Source organism: Haliotis rufescens, unplaced genomic scaffold, assembly GCF_023055435.1.
Source record: "Haliotis rufescens isolate VD_foot unplaced genomic scaffold, xgHalRufe1.0.p SCAF_20, whole genome shotgun sequence".
In the NCBI taxonomy this organism is placed as follows: Eukaryota; Metazoa; Mollusca; class Gastropoda; order Lepetellida; family Haliotidae; genus Haliotis; species Haliotis rufescens.
The window spans coordinates 15675112-15692905 of record NW_025963891.1 but is presented as its reverse complement, the minus strand read 5'-3'; the positions used below and the strand labels follow the sequence as shown (position 1 = coordinate 15692905).

The following is a 17794-nucleotide window of genomic DNA, read 5'->3' as shown; positions in this document are numbered from 1 at the left end:
TTTGACTTATCCAATCCGACCAAAAACACCGAATCATGTGCATAAGGAAACATGTCAGCAAGAAGGGGGTCACAATTTCATATAGATGTTATCTATGCGGAAGTCAAGCATTTCCGATATTGTTTTCCCAGTAACGTCAGATGACATTTGCTTTCCTTTGTGACAAATTATCCTGAAACTGCGCAAGGCACTCTACCACATGTCTACTTATGTCTACATCTGATGAAGTGACGGGGCTACTCAATTGAGGTGAGGTGAAATGGGGTTTAACGTCGCGTCCAATATTATGCACATATATAGCTACGTGTGGGGGTGGGGGTGGGGGGGACTCATGCCGATTTATAATGCGAGCCCACTGAGATACCATGTCGCATTTTAACCTGAATACCCCACACAGGCACAGTATACTGACTCCGAGCCGACCAGTCCTTGTTTTAGCCCCTAAATGCCGAGCGCCAGACAGGGTAACAACAAGTAATGACGCGGCTGGGGTTCGGACCCCGGACCTTCTGCTCTCCGGGCGGACGCTCTACCACCAGAACACGAAGGCGGTCCTACTCACTTGAGGTGAGGTGAGGTGAAATGGAGTTTACAGTCGCGTCCAAGATTATTGCACTTATATGAAATATATATATATGATGCCGATTTATAGTGCTAGCACACTGAGATACTATGCCACAGTTTAACATGAATACCCCACTCAGACACAGTATACTGACTCCGAGCCGACCAGTCCTTGTTTTAGCCCCTTAATGCCGAGCGCCAGACAGGGTTTACAACAAGTACCATCTTTTATATAAAGTCGTTTGGTATGACGCTCTACCACTAGACCACGGAGGCGGTCACTACTCAATTGAACAACAATGATGACTTACATCAGCTCAATAAGGCTAATACGTGTATAATGTGACGTACGCATGTTCACTGGTAGCAGATGCTACACAGCATGACCATCTCGTTTTATGCAGTAATTCCTCAGGTTATTGAATTTATTATCAGTATTATAAATCACCATTCCTGATAGTTGTCCAGTTTATCTGTACAGAACGTACATATACTAAGTGATCATGCCGTGATCACACAATTGACCTCATTTACCCAAACTTGTAATGAAAATATTGCATTCTCATTAAAATCATATCTTAGTTTTCGCTACCGCTAAACAAAGATCTGAAGAAATCCCATTACGGGTTCACGACTTCATGGGACTTATCAGAGCGTCGCTTACCAGATCAGGAAAGTGACAGTCGGAATGTGTTTTCCAATCATGCAACCTCGAAAAGGGGTATTCCGAACGACAGTTCCGGGCTGTACGACTGATTACGTCAAAATCATCGTCTATCTCTTGCTTCATTTATCTTATAAATCAGTTTGAAACTAACTTCTTGTTAGTCATTTCATTGGTCGGTCAAAGTTCTGTCGTGTCCAGCAATGTGATCCTTCACTGATTTTTGTAAGCGGTAGCGAGCACTAAGAACTGATTTTAATGAGATTTCAACAATGCTATACCAACGCGAATCCACGACGAAGTTGTGCAGAAACACTGTTTAACGTACATTGCATACCCTGGTAGGATATGCCGTTCCCTATCTATATCGCAGTGGCCTATAAGTAGTAGACTCGGGCAGTAACAAATAGGGGTTGGTATTATGCGCCATGACCCGCGCCGCCGGAGTACGACGACATGCAATTTAGATAAGAAAAGATGTTTAGTCGACCTTCACGAAAAGTAATACTGTAAACTACGGTTATAACGAACTCAAAGGGACCACTAATTTCAGTTCGTAATAACCGTAGTTCGTATAAGCATATATACATCATATATACAACAAATTGCCGGGACTAAAATAAGTTCGTTATATCGGTAAGTTCGTTATAAGCGTGTTCGTTATAAACGTAGTTTATTGTAGAGTGCAGTGCACACACATACACACACACACTCACTCACTCACTCACACCGCCGCTCAAACAGAGAACGACTGTGATGCTCACAAAGCATACCAAACAACTCTCAAGATCTTGAAGCTTCTGAGAATACCATTCTTTAACGTCAATTTGACCTGATTTTTTTAAGTTCCTATGCGCCAAATGCGTGCGTAACGCTACGAACATGGGTATGAACAATGATAGCCAGGAAACACGAGCGCCCAACATGGTTTAACTTGCGTGACAAGAACACTGTAGGCTATAGACCTTCCCCTGCTGAAATACATATTGATGTGGTCCTAATGGCCTGTGTGAGACGTCGTGGCGAGTGTAGAAGAACAACGATACCATTAGTCTTAATATCATTGAAGATAGACTGTAATAAGGGCATTACACTAGGAGGTAGAGGAGACATATGTCTATTGGGGAAAACCGAATTTGTATGTCATGAATGAAACTTTTAAACGATTGCTATGTACAGAGGACATTAATTGATCAATTATTTCCCAACATGCTGGAACATATATGAATACTGCTCATTTCAAATCGTCCTTTAGTTGAAAAATATAAGTTAATTTAGCATCCATTTTTGTCGTGATCACAACACATTTATCTGGCTATTGTTACATGTTGATTCCCAATTCAAAGGTTAACCAAGTAATCGGAATGTACAGAACGAAACTTTGAAATAAAATAAATAACCACACAAGATGAATGAATAATGAACACATCATATTGAAACACACAGGGTCAAGTTTACAGTCAAAAAGGAAATACCTTGGGTCAAACATGTGGCTATATACAATAAGCCCCGAATCACGAATGTTCAGAATTTGTGACAATCGAAATTTTTTTGAATGAGGCACGTGTCCCGTTCTTAAATCCAGGAAACAGTGTTGGGAGCAGGCAGACAATTCGGCGTTTTCAGATACGAATCCCGTCCGCACCCACAATCATAGGTTTCTGGTGTGCCCAAGGGACGCAACTCTGCACAGCGAATCGCTGCGCCTTAGACGACTGGGCCACCCGTGCCCCCCTAGCATATATTAAACCAGTGGTGTTTAAATAAGCCCTTTGTGTTGTGATTTCAATAACGTTACACCACCACTTTCTCACAAAGAACATCACCACCATTGAAACTTTGCTTATGAATTGTATTTGACGTAGTTATAAATATTGTCGTGTTTTATAAAAGCGCATACGCAAATTCGAACTATACTCCACAAATTAGTATTTCCAGCCTGTTTCATTCGACACACTCAACCCCAAGTGTCAAGGCCAAGAAATGAGATCAGTCACTCGCAATCACTACTACCCCTCCACAATATGTTTCAAAAACATTAATGGGGCGGTCGGGTAGCCTAGTGGTTAAAGCGTTCGCTCGTCACGCCGAAGACCCGGGATCGATTCCCGACATGGGTACAATGTGTGAAGCCCATTTCTGGTGTCCCCCGCTGTGATATTGCTGGAATATTGCTAAAAGCGGCGTAAAACCATACTCACTCACTCACTCAGTCAGTAACATTAATAATAACTGATGTGCACGCTATCAACCAATGGTTTGCCAGTACCAGGCTCGAACCATCCCAGTAGGATTTCATGATAGTGAATATTTTCGCAAACGCCAGTCGTTGAATGTCGATGATCATTACAGTTGTGGAGTAAGTGGGACAATCCGATATTTCCTCGTTATTGCTGGGAAAGTTAGTTTAGAATGAGCCCATATTCCGTTGCGAAAAACATTACAGTCTAGCTCCGTATAATAAAATTATCAATGACATTCATTCAAACTGACGCAGCACAACTGGCACAGACATTAAAATGGAGAAAAACAACCTTGTTCCTGTTACAAAAACGATATAAATCAAACCCATGGCTTAATTGCACTTTCCCTGTGGTATCTCGACCAGAAGCAATTAATCATACCGCCAAGCGATGAAGAACGACCCTGTATGCTGGGGGCTAATGAAACAAACCTTTCACAAACAAGATAACATCGAGTTTCAAAAGACCTGACGGCATGAGAATATCATCACTACGTCTGTAGATTTCCACTAATCTCGAAACTAACATGCGAATGAAATGGAGCGCATCCTATGAAATCCTATTAAACTAATACCATTCACATATAGCCGACGCGCATCATTTCGTTAGTGTCCAATTAATGTGAGAAATAAGAAAGACATCGACTGATGTTCGATGTATGGCTGAAACGTTCTACAAGGATGCTGGCCTTTCATTTCGAAGTTTGACACTTTTCTCTTCACGGTTGAAAACAAATCTGTTTCCATTGGTGCTATAATCAGCATCCTATGCCAACGAGCAGCGTGCTGTAAACGCCTAAATTTCCGTGTCGCCATTTACATGAAGGCGGTAGAACATAGGATGAACATGTGAACCAACAAAAGTTACACAGCATTTACAGGTTTCAGTTTAATCGCCCACAGATTTCCTCAATGCTACTTTGTAGGACAACTATACTAAAGGTAATGTCTTGTACTACAATGAATATCATTTTTACTGAGTGAGTTGGGTTTAACGCCGCTTTTAACAGTATTCCAATTATATCGCGGCTTGTCAGCTTAATGTGGGAGGAAAGCCCGAAGTGATGCAGGTCTCAGACGGTTACCACTTCGGTGAAACCCACGAGCACGGGTATGGTGCTGACAAACCTAGAAACATCATTTGGGCGAACCGGGATTCGAACTCACAATCATAGGTTTCTGGCGTGCCCAAGGGACGCAACTCTGCACAGCGAAACGCGGCGCCTTAGACGACTGGGCCACCCGCGCCCCCTTTAACATTAAGGAGTCACATCGGTGTACTCTGTTACGTGAATAAGAATCGACAAGCCTCTCACATCCCTTCTCTCTCAAACTCGAAGTGCGTTCATACATTAAGACTTTGACAAAACAGCCTTTTGGAAAATATTCAACAAGCTTTCAAATATTATTTCACAATGTTTTGTCATGTGTCGTCGTAGTCGAGATTGACTATAAAACGTTCTCAAACAATACGATGCGGGTTCGAACCCCGTTTGCACACATTTTCCAACAAAATTTTACTTTACTTTTAAAGAAAAATCCGATCCGTCTTTTCAAAGTGTACAGTTGTACATTAAATAGTTTTCTTTATTAATTATGTATGTTCGAGATATGTAGCAATGAATAATTGATTACCGGCCATTGGATCTTTTAAGCAATTATTACCTCTCATATGCTATACAAGCCTTGTAGTTTTGTAACTAAGACACAGACAACAAAAACGATCGTAGCGCTAAGTCTGTTGTGACCCCAATAATGGATAATTCAGCAGCTCTTCTGCTAAGATCACATACATCGTGTTGCAGCTTGTCTGTGCTTACATTTAAATCTTCAACAGAAACGTACGAATAAATACACGTTGGAAAACAAATACCACATGATTAACTCCCGGTATGGTTATCAGCTAAACATACATGAAGATTCATCGGACCAAGCCTCGAAACGAATCCCGTATCAAGAAGGTTGCCAGAGCAACAAAGAGACCTAGATCAACCGATATGACACGCGCTTCAGTGCAGCACGTGAAATCAGTAAGGATGGAAATGCAAGTCATTTTGTGGAAAGTATTCAAGATAGAAAAAAACATATTCAAACAATGGTGTTGCTGGTGCGGTTCATCGGTAAGTGGTTGAATTTGAGTTTGAATTAGCTCTAAACGGGTAGTTGTTTCGGAACAAATTGAAAAACATGAGCCATGAAAACTGCAACATCGCTGCCACTGCACATACAGCGAGAAATTTGGCGGATCCTGTACTTCACGTTCGTGGGAATTCTATCTGTGAGGTGGTCCGTGATGCAACCATTTACATTAGTCTTTGCGTTGTCCCGGTCTCTATCTCCTACGAAAATCAGTCAAAGAAGTGCTTTGGTTAGGATACAACAATTTAACGACCCCAAATCATAAACAATAGCTTTTCTGACACTCTTAGTCATACAACATTCAACTAAAATTGACAAATGTGTGTAAGAAAATAATGCTACCAGAATTTCCATCTGTCTACTGTGATAATTTCTGTTCAGTTTGCATAACTAGATACAAAACGTCAAAGCCAGAGAATAATCGGTCTTGATCATTCGCCGAAACAGATTCATTTGGGCGTAAATGCCAAACGTTTGGTCAGAATAATGTTAATGGATCTCTGAAAATCAGCGTGGCACATTGACTTATTGATATACATTGTGCTTTGCATCCTGCTTTTCTAAACAGGATATTCCCACCTTATAAATCAAACCCGGGCTTATACCATAAAGTGTTACACTATATGTTGTAGCAGGATCGCGAGGGCTACATGGGGTTTGTAGGTTTTATGGGTTTTAGGTTTTATATTACGAGCCGGAGGCGAGTGTTATAAAACCTAAGGCGGGGTGCATAACACTCCGTGTACCCCGAGTGATCCCGCTACAAAGAATTCACTTACCGACATGTTTTAATATGACATTGTAAAAGAATTGAAACAAATTCAAAATTGATAGAAAACAGCTGTTCGATTGAGTGGAGGTTAACTTGCGCTATGTCACGTGATTTCTTTCGACTCGGAAAAAGCGTGCGGATTTTTGCTTTGAAGCGGGTATAAGGGATTTATTTTGCCTTTCAGAAATCCACGTGCAGCCTGAGTGAGTGAGTGAATATGGTTTTACGCCGCTTTTAGCAATATTCCAGCAATATCACGGCGGGGGACACCAGAAATGGGCTTCACACATTGTACCCATGTCGGTAATCGAACCCGGGTCTTCGGCGTTACGAGCGAACGCTTTAACCACTAGGCTACCCGACCGCCCCACGTGCAGTCTGACTTGCTCGTTGCAGGGTATAAGGAATATATCCGCCCATTTTATTCCCCTCCATGAATCCAATGATGCTGCTTGTATAGTGACATGGTTGACATGGAGCACACCGGCTAGTGTACAAAGCATGCTTTGAATTAAACATCACCGAATGCGTGTCCTAGACAACGGGCACAACGAGCGAAAATGTATAAAACATTTCATCGTAAAACTACTTCACACAGTTTCATATAGCAAAAACCGTCCATACTAAGTACATGTATTCATGTAGAGGTGGCACTGACATAGTACATGTTTATATGCTGCGATTACAACATCGATCCCACGACATGGGTCATGAACCTATCGCTTACACCACTCTCTTCCACAACCTGCTAGCATGCGTGTGACGGTCAATTACAATATACAGGTAACATGCTGCAGCATACAGGACGATACATATTTGTTTAACAGATTGCACATGATAGTGGTAGCCTAGTGGACAAAGCCCCGACCCGTCATTCTGAAGACCTGGGTTCGATTCTCCATATGGGTATAATGTGTGAAACCAATTTTATATAAATCCACTGTGATGTGACTGGAATATCGTTAAAACCGGCGTGACAAAAACTCATATAGGTCAAACAGCAGTCATTCGATACACTGACGGTCATTCAAGCTTTATCTCTTTCACTACCTACCCTTGCGTCAATGATTGTCTTGAGATATAAGGTAACGGTTTATGCTTTCTTTCTGGTCCTGTTCTGCTCGGAATACACATGTTATACAACATCTATAGAGACAATATAAGAACAACTGCGCCCAGATTTGCATGTGTTTGTAGATACAGAAAAGTGTTGCATTCTGATTCAACATATGTTTTCGTTTACCGGAGGAAGAAATATCTTTACTATACTTAATTTTTTCAAGGAAAGAATAATTAACAAAAACACTCCATTGGTTAGGGTTATTCCTGTTTGTTGGTTTGTCATATATAAATAAAATTGAAGTGACAAAGTTTATGAAACCTATATTAACATAGGGGTCGCCAAGATGGGAAATGACCTACCGATAGCACCCTATACGATGACGGGCAAGGTCAAAAGACTTCCACGATCTTAAAGAGAGTGAAGTAGATACCTCTCAAGTCATCCCAAAGTGTGGCAAGTCTGGAATCTTAAGTGGCAGTATTAGCATCTTATCTTAGTTTTTTTAACTCAGACAAGTTGGAAATACCTTGAGCACACTGAAGGTGCTCTTAGTGCAATCGGAAAACTTCACTTGTTCCGTAATTGCCGTTATTAGTCTGATGCAAAACGAACTGCGACAACACTCTGTATCCGAATTGGCGAACATTTACAGTGAATGTCACATAAATTAGATAGGGACAAATCTATTATTTATAGTTTAGAAAATAAAAAACTCACTTATTAGAATTAATAAATAAATAATTACATGACAATAAGAATGAATACAGGGATGGAATTTAATTATCACAGACAATATCGTGTGTGGCCCCTATTGGCTTCAAGACAAATTAAACTCGCACACGACGTCTCGCAAATCTCGTTAGACGTCGGATTACGTCGTTCAGTATTCTGGGACATTCTACCCTGTGTGCACGTATTTATGACGTCTCTTTGTAGGAGGGTTGAGGAGTGTTCTAATCTGACAATCAGTATGGCCCTAGACATGGCGACATGTCAGAGAGCGGGCTGTACAAGGCAACACGTTTACGTTCTTGACCTGCAGAAACTGACTGCTGTGTGTGGTCGTGCTACGTTATGTTGAAACAAGATCCGGAGACGAAACGCCGTGGTGTAACTGGAATACTGTTAAAAGCGGCGTTAAACCCACTCACTCACTCACTCTTTGTAAGGATTGGAAGCTCAACTGGATGAAAACCCCCATCCATGAAAAGTTGGCATTTGTGATTAGCGGCTTTCGTCATTTCCTGAAAGTAAATTACTGCCCAGATCATTACGCTGCCACCTCAATATGGCCGGAGCAAGGCGTGCGTTCTTCCCGATAACGATAGAGACTTACTCTACAATCTGTAGTGAAGAGGTGGAACCTGCCTTCATCAGACAAAATTACTCCCGCCAGTTCTTTTTCTGCCATCGTGCTCACATGAGTCTTGACGTTAATGTTGACGTGCCACCACGATACCCCGGAAGCTATAGACCGGAACACCATGGTTACGCAGTCGTCTTTATACAGTGAAGCGGTTCCAATTTTAGCGAATGAAGTCATTAAACAAAGAATTCAGCTAGCATCCAAGTTGCACCCGTGTCGGTTGCAATCTGCGATTGGTTTTCCATGATTTTGGAACGTTAATTCGTGTTCGAATCTAAATTCTAATGAATTCGATTTGGGCACAGTCTCTTTTTCTCCTCATTGTCTCGTCATTCCATGTTGTGTTTGTAGAGGGTGGTGGACTGTTTTCTTGTAAAAGATATATAAGGAAACAGATCGGGATACATGTACGTTTAATGCTGTTTGTCACGAAAGCTCATACGAAAACAATCAGTGCTGTAACAGTTACTAATCTACAGACCCAGGTCTCTAGAGTGTAACACAGGTTGTGAGAATATTAATACCCTGATTAGCCTTGACAGCTGAATCAATATTAGCAACGTGTTACATAAACAAACACATGCAACCATATGGTACAGACAGAGCCTAAAGCATAAATAGGGCTATTATAAGATCGTTACTTAAAGCACTACATGAAACAAGTCGTGCTCGAAATTAACAATAACAAACATTTTAAATGTGATTTTCATCGCGACTTCTCAGGCGTGAATATTTAAAAGATCTACGTATCTTGTCCATGTTTCCTGCGACATCTAAATTCTACTTACTATAATTGTCAGTCTATTCATTTGGTAACGGCTGTACTATCATCGAGAGCAGTATTTGAATAGCGCTAGAATGAAGGGGACAACAATGTAACAGCGGGGAATCACTTAATCGTGGGTTCTAATCCCAGATTTGTTTCGAATATGAACCTTGGTGTGTCTGCACCAGACAATAAACATCTACACCCGTACCCTAACACGTGATCTTCAGCAACCTATGCTTGTCGTAAGAGTCGATCGGGATCGGGCTTGCTGACTTGGTTGATGCATGCATCGATCCCAATTCCGTGGATCGATGCTCATGATATCTATCACTTGAGATGTTCAATAGCAATTACTGGTAATATGCGTGAAATCCATATTATAGATAAATAGGATATAAACTAGTTAGCGAGTAATATCCTTTGGTAAATGGAATTAAAACACTTCCATAATATCTGCCGCTCCTCAGCTAATGAATTTATTTTTATAAAATAAAACATAGTTTCATAGTATAGCACTGTAATAACATAGCAATACAGTGGTTCAAAGAATGAAATTATTCGGACGCCACAAACCCTCACTTTAGTGGGTTAATATTGCCTGACGTCATCCGCCAGGTATCGGCCGGGAACCAAGCGGAGCCAATATTGAAGTGACTATGCATCGCACCTTTAATGTATGTATGCCCGACAGCAAGTCGTAAATCAGCACTCGTAATCAGGGCTGCTGTTACTTATAAATACACACATACCCCATTACGTCTAAATTACTGTTACGACGTGAACTAAACGGTTCATCATGTCTTTGTGCCGTTATAATGAAATATAGAACGCCAACAATATTAACTTATTTTTTAAGCAGTGCCTGCTGCGATAATAATTCTCCCTTCGTTTCCAAATTTATGATTATGGAAAGAGTTATGTCGCTTTTATTTGCAAGCGTGAACAGCTTAAACCACGCCTTATAATTTCATAATTAACTAGGAAATGAGAGTAAAATACTTCAAAACCTAAAATGCACTGATATAGTTCAACTGTGCTTTATCTCCTCAAAGGCACAGCAAACGCAATTATTACTATTTTGATACTAATCATTATATGAACACTACAGGGTATAAATGTGTTTGTTAGGCATCACTGTGCGGGATATAAATGTGTTTGTGTGGCATCACTGTGCGGGATATAAATGTGTTTGTGTGGCATCACAGTGTGAGTAGACATTTATTTATGTGACATAGCTGTGTGCGTTGACGTGTGTTTGTGTAATATCACTGTGTGGGTAGACGTGTGTTTGTGTATCATAGCTGTGTGAGTAGACGTGTGTTTGTGTGACATCACTATGTGAGTAGACATGTGTTTGTGGCATCACTGTGTGAGTAGACGTATGCATGTGTGACGCCATTGTATGGGTAGACGTGTGTTTGCGGTATCACTTTGTGAGTAGACGTATGCACGTGTGACATCGCTGTGTGTGTAGATGTGTGTTTGTGTGACATCACTGTGTGGGTAGACGTATGTTTATGAATCATCACTGTGTGAGTAGACGGGTGTTTATGTGACATCGCTTTGTGCGTAGACGTGTGTTTGTGTGATATCACTGTGTGGGTTGACGTATGTTTATGAATCATTACTGTGTGAGTAGACGGGTGTTTATGTGACATCACGTTATGAGTAGACGTGTGTTTGTGTGACACCACTGTGTGAGTAGATGTATGTTTGTGTTATCACTGAATGAGTAGACGTGTTATCGCTGTATAAGTAGACGGGTATTTATGTGACATCACTGTGTGAGTAGTAGACGTGCGTTTGTGTGACATCACTGTGAGTAGACGTGTGTTTGTGTAATCATCACTGTGTGAGTAGACGTGTGTTTGTGTAATCATCACTGTGTGAGTGGACGTGTGTTTATGTGACATCATTGTGTGAGTGGACGTGTGTTTATGTGACATCACTGTGTGAGTAGACGTGTGTTTATGTGACATCACTGTGTGAGTAGACGTCTGTTTGTATGACATCACTGTGAGAGTAGACATGTGTTTATGTGACATCAATGTGTGAGTAGACGTGTGTGTTTGTGGTATCACTGTGTGACTAGACATGTGCTTGTGAGGCATCACTGTGTGAGTAGACGTGTGATTGTGTGACATCACTGTGTGAGTGGACGTGTGTTTATGTGACATCACTGTGTGAGTGGACGTGTGTTTATGTGACATCACTGTGTGAGTAGACGTGTGTTTGCGAAATCATCACTGTGTGAGTAGACGTGTGTTTATGTGACATCACTGTGTGAGTAGACGTCTGTTTGTATGACATCACTGTGAGAGTAGACATGTGTTTATGTGACATCAATGTGTGAGTAGACGTGTGTGTTTGTGGTATCACTGTGTGACTAGACATGTGCTTGTGAGGCATAAATGTGTGAGTAGACGTGTGATTGTGTGACATCACTGTGAGTAGACGGGTGTTTGCGTTATCATCACTGTGAGTAGACGTGTGTTTGTGTTATCATCACTGTGTGAGTGGACGTGTGTTTGTGTGACATCACTGTGTGAGTAGACGTGTGTTTGTGTTATCATCACTGTGAGTAGACGTACATTTGTGTAATCATCACTGTGTGAGTGGACGTTTGTTTGTGTAATCATCACTGTATGAGTAGACGTGTGTTTTTGTGACATGATTGTGTGAGTAGATATGTGTTTGTGTTATCATCACTGTGTGAGTGGACGTGTGTTTGTGAGACATCACTGTGAGTAGACGTGTGTTTGTTTTATCATTACTGTGTGAGTGGACGTGTGTTTATGTGACATCACTGTGTGAGTGGACGTGTGTTTATGTGACATCACTGTGTGAGTAGATGCATGTTTGTGTTATGAGTAGACGTTTGTTTGATTTATCGCTGTGTGAGTAGACGGATATCTATGTGACATCACTGTGTGAGTAGACGTGTGTTTGTTTGACATCACTGTGTGAGTAGACGTGTGTTTGTATGACATCACTGTGAGAGTAGACATGTGTTTATGTGACATCACTGTGTGAGTAGACGTGTGTGTTTGTGGTATCACTGTGTGACTAGACATGTGCTTGTGAGGCATCACTGTGTGAGTAGACGTGTGATTGTGTGGCATCACTGTGAGAAGACGTGTGTTTGTGTTATCATCACTGTGAGTAGACGTACATTTGTGTAATCATCACTGTGTGAGTGGACGTTTGTTTGTGTAATCATCACTGTGTGAGTAGACGTGTGTTTTTGTGACATCATTGTGTGAGTAGATATGTGTTTGTGTGACATCATTGTGTGAGTAGACGTTTGTTTGTGTGATATCGCTGTTTCAGTTGACATGTGTTTGTGTGGTATCACTGTGTGAGTAGACGTTTGTTTGTGTGAAATCTCTGTGTGAGTAGACGTGTGTTTGTGTGATATCACTGTTTCAGTTGACATGTGTTTGTGTGGTATCATTGTGTGAGTAGACGGGCGTTTGTGTTGTATCTTTCGAAGGCATATTTTAACATATTTGCCAGCAATATTAACGGATTATGGCACGACGGACAATATTACTGACAAACATGAAATCAATATGCTGCCTCACAAAATACACTTGGCTTTACCATGCAATTGCGTAATGTACTGAACTCTGTAGCGAATATTCAGCTTTCATGAGCGCAGTCAATAATGCGACCACTGGCATGCTTTTGGCATGTATGGAAAACACCCCCTCAGAACCACCTAGATCATACCAGCTGTCTATTTGTTTTTGTCAGTCACAGATTCTGTACATTTCGTGTTCGAGTTGCGTCATATTATTGGGAAGGCGGCGGAAGAATCTAAAATCGGTGGGAAGTTATTAACACTTCACTAGGTCATAAATCAATCAATGGCGTATCCATTTAATACAATGATTCTGAATGACGCACCAGTCCATGGTCGTGTCACCGTTACTGAACACAGAGAGACAGAGTGTGGGAGGAGAGAGAAAGAGTGAGTGAGTGAGTAAGTTGGGTTTAACGCCGCTTTTAACAGTATTCCAGTGCTGACAAACCCAGGAACATAATCGGGGCGAACTCTGCGCTCTGCACAGCGAATCGAGAGAGAAAGAGAGAGAGAGAGAGAAAGAGAGGGAGAGAGAGAGACACTACCCTTTTCGCGAACACCGATCAATCATGGTCATCACTGATTTTCAGTGGTTCATTCATATTTTTGCAAAATATTTTTAGGGAATATTTCTTTCATGTTAATATTCTTATCATGAATAGAGTTAGATAAGTGGAATCAGCGGTTGTATCGGTTTGGTTATTTCTAATATAAAATACTACCTAACCTAAATTACAAACTAACCGCTAACCCAAATATTCAAATGCTCTCGAAACATATACGTTCAAGTAACGAATATGATCTTTGTTTGGATCACCACGTTAAGAATGTATCAAATGTTGCGAACATTTCAAATTGCCCTGAGCCCTACACTGAATACTAAGTATCGTAGGAGTATGGTGATGACACACGTTATTAATGATAGCGATTAGTGTCCCTCGTCACTGTTGCAGTTACCAAGCGATGCCAGACATTTATAGCACATATGTCAACACATGAGTAATAAGCATTACAATCACAATGAGTGGGTACCGGGAACAACAGGGCGAAGTACTCAGTATCTACATATATTACAAATAATGAGTGAGTGAGTATGGTTTTACGCCGCTTTTAGCAATATTCCAGCAATATCTCGGCGGGGTACACCAGAAATGGGCTTCACACATTGTACCCATGTCGGGAATCGAACCCGGGTCTTCGGCGTTACGAGCGAACGCTTTAACCACTAGGCTACCCGACCGCCCCTATTACAAATAAGGAAACGTCCGAACGCTAACATTTTCGCAAACACCTTGTATCACCAATATTTGAGTGATTCATAAACACGTGGTTTTGATATAGTCGGAACCATACAATGGACATACAGATTTCTTAATATGCATAAAGATTCAGAATGACAGGGAAAACTCTCCACAAGACTGTGTGGATGACTTCAGCTTTCTCAAAGTCAACTTTAACGTTATGTCCAGCACTATTCCAGCAGGTCCAGCACTTGATATCTACATTTCAAAACTGTTGAGGCACAATTGAGGATGCTCTTTCCATCAAGATTTCAAAGAGCGTCATACGAGTCTTGCTCAAACGTTGTTTGATCAAGGGTACAAATTCAAGGCCTCACCAAAGCTTACAAAGCGTTTTATGGTAGACATGTTGAGGACATTTCCAAATTTTCCCAACCGGCACAAACATGATGTCCGATGCAATTTCCTATTTTGACTTGTAACCATATGCTCCCGTGTTGTTGTTTTTATTTCAGGTGAACATTTGACTTGCCTTTGCATGTGTTTGTGGGGGGTTTGTAACAAACAGAGATTGTACGAGCAGACAAACTGAGTCTGTGCAGTTCAGGGAAAAACGGGTAGCAGACAAACTGAGTTTGTTCAGTTCAGGGGAAAACGGGTAGCAGACAAACTGAGTCTCTGCAGTTCAGGGAAAAACGGGTAGCAGACAAACTGAATCTGTGCAGTTCAGGGGAAAACGGGTAGCAGACAAACTGAGTCTCTGCAGTCCAGGGGAAAACAGGTAGCAGACAAACTGAGTCTGTGCAGTTCAGGAAAAAACGGGTAGCAGACAAACTGAGTCTCTGCAGTCCAGGGGAAAACGGGTATAGCAGACAAACTGAGTCTCTGCAGTTCAGGGGAAAACAGGTAGCAGACAAACTGAGTCTCTGCAGTTCAGGGGAAAACGGGTAGCAGACAAACTGAGTCTCTGCAGTTCAGGGGAAAACGGGAAGCAGACAAACTGAGTCTCTGCAGTTCAGGGGAAAACGTGTAGCAGACAAACTGAGTTTGTGCAGTTCAGGGGAAAACGGGTAGCAGACAAACTGAGTTTGTGCAGTTCAGGGGAAAACGGGTAGCAGACAAACTGAGTCTGTGCAGTTCAGGGGAAAACGGGTAGCAGACAAACTGACTGTGCAGTTCCGACTGGCACACACTGAAGTACACGAATGTTGGAATCGCGGCAGCTGATTACCGCGGTGACGACAGAATTACGGACATTAGAGATGCTCTAGCGGCTAATGACAATGTTTGTCTTTGTGTTGTGCATCTTCCACATTTCAACCAAGCTGGTATTAGTTTGTGTAGATGACGTTTCAACTGACATTTCCACCATAGAGATCCAGGGAATTAATATATTGTATCTGACCCTTCTGTCAGAATGTTTGCCCGGATACTTGATATTTAAGAAGAGGTAAGTCATTATTTAGATATTTGATACTGCTGGCCATGGAATATATATGAGATTACTATTCCACGTACGTTGGCAAAGATACCATCTTTTGTCTTGAGTTTTAATTAGGTTAAGGCCTCACACTGACATAAACAGAGAATGAATATGGTTTTTTTTAGTTTGTTTGTTTGTTGTTTTACGCCGCACTCAGCAATATTCCAGCTATATGACGGCGGTCTGTAAATAATCGAATCTGGACCAGACAATCCAGTGATTGACATCATGAGCATCGATCCACACAACTAGGATACGATGACATGCATCAACCAAGTCAGCGAGACTGACCACCCGACAAGCATAGTTGCCTTTTACGGCAAGCATGGGTTGCTGAAGGCCTATTCTACCCCGGAACTTCACGGGTCGAATGAACAAGTACCCTCATAGACATGCAGTGTTTGTTTCGTAGATAAGGTAAACATATATAGAGACAGAGTATAAAATTTATCGAGCATGGCATTCCTATATAACCTTATGGAGTGAGTAAATACCTTCAGAGACAAAAATAAATACACATATTATATAACACTATAACTTAATGTTTTATATCTGACGTTTTTACGAATTTTGAATATCTAATGATAAAAAAGAATACACTATCAAGGTCCATCACCAAGTGCCGTGAATCAACTGAAGATAGCAACGAATATGAAAACCCCTCGACAATGACAATGTCAAAGTCAATGAGTAGCGAGTCCAATGTCTTCTCTTGTTTGGAATATGTACATGTCGAAGGGGTCTGTCAAAACACGTTCATATAGCAATACCAAAAACACATTCATATTTTATAAAATAAAAACATCAAAATTGAGTGTTATATACAAATTGTCTTTTATATACACAATATTATATTATAAGTTTACAAAAGCTTACCTTTACATAGGAAAGTTATGAAGAGGTAAGTCCAAAGACGCCACATGATGGCCACTAGCGGACGGAACAAACTGACCCTTGCAAAAATCACAGGTAGATCTATGACATGACTTCTCAACAGAGATCACTGGCTATCATGCCAGTGGACCACCTTTAGCTGACGGCGGTCCTGCATACGTGTCCTCTGTAAGGCTGATTAGTTCGTCCTCTATTATGCTTGTGTATTGCGGCAGTGCTCTCCAACCCTCATGAGGAGGTTTAATCATCTGACGCCAGCAAATTCACATCATTGCCAACTGGCTCTGTTGTCACAGGCAACATGTAGTGTCCATGTCTTTTACCACGGAGGTGGGATACGAAACACAGCCCCCACCCTACTCAACGTTCCATTCACAGTTGATTTGCATCATCCCTTTCTTCAAACTTTTATCAGGTTAAATTTAGATCGTATTTCAGTTTTCACCCTGGTGTTTCAACTGCTAAAATAAATCCCTCTTCTCAAGAATTGTTCAAATACCCATAATGTTCCCTGACATGGAAAAAAAAACATCTGTTTCAAAGACAGTCAGTGAAAGGCCACTGACTTAACAACTTTCATCCGATGTGGTAGGGAACTTTCAATGAGAAACCTCCTGCCTACGAGGAGCTGTGAGAATCTATTGATCTGATATCGGGCGACTGCCAGACTCTGCAATGCTGCCAGTATTTGTACTCTGTGTTGTAAATGGCTACGCTAATATCCGGAAAGTATTGCAAGAGCCGAGTGAAAACCGTAGCGACAGGAGAACTGTATGTTACCCTCTTAAATTAAACCATTCAGCCTACTTCGTTAATTGCTGTAGATCATTGGTGCCTGAACGGCCTTAATTACTCTCTTTTATCACCGAAAAGCTTGCTTTATTAACATTTAGCAAGGTACATGGTCGTGAGATTGTGTCTGAGGTAGCGGTGAATTGAAGCGCAATTTAGCCTAGAATAATTGCACCAAACAGATGGCAGAGAATTAAGTGGTACCAGTACTTGTTCCCT

At 41.3% G+C, this 17794-nt stretch overlaps 1 protein-coding gene across 1 annotated transcript in view; it reads right to left on the bottom strand.

The window, feature by feature from the left end:
* LOC124132410 (proto-oncogene tyrosine-protein kinase receptor Ret-like) overlaps positions 1-17426 on the bottom strand; it is a 107903-nt gene extending 90477 nt beyond the window's left edge. The window contains exon 1 of the mRNA XM_046496324.2: positions 16766-17426. Coding sequence (XP_046352280.2) covers positions 16766-16811 — 46 coding nt within the window. The 5' untranslated portion in view covers positions 16812-17426. The remainder of the gene's footprint in view (positions 1-16765) is intronic.
* Positions 17427-17794: the final 368 nt, after the last annotated feature.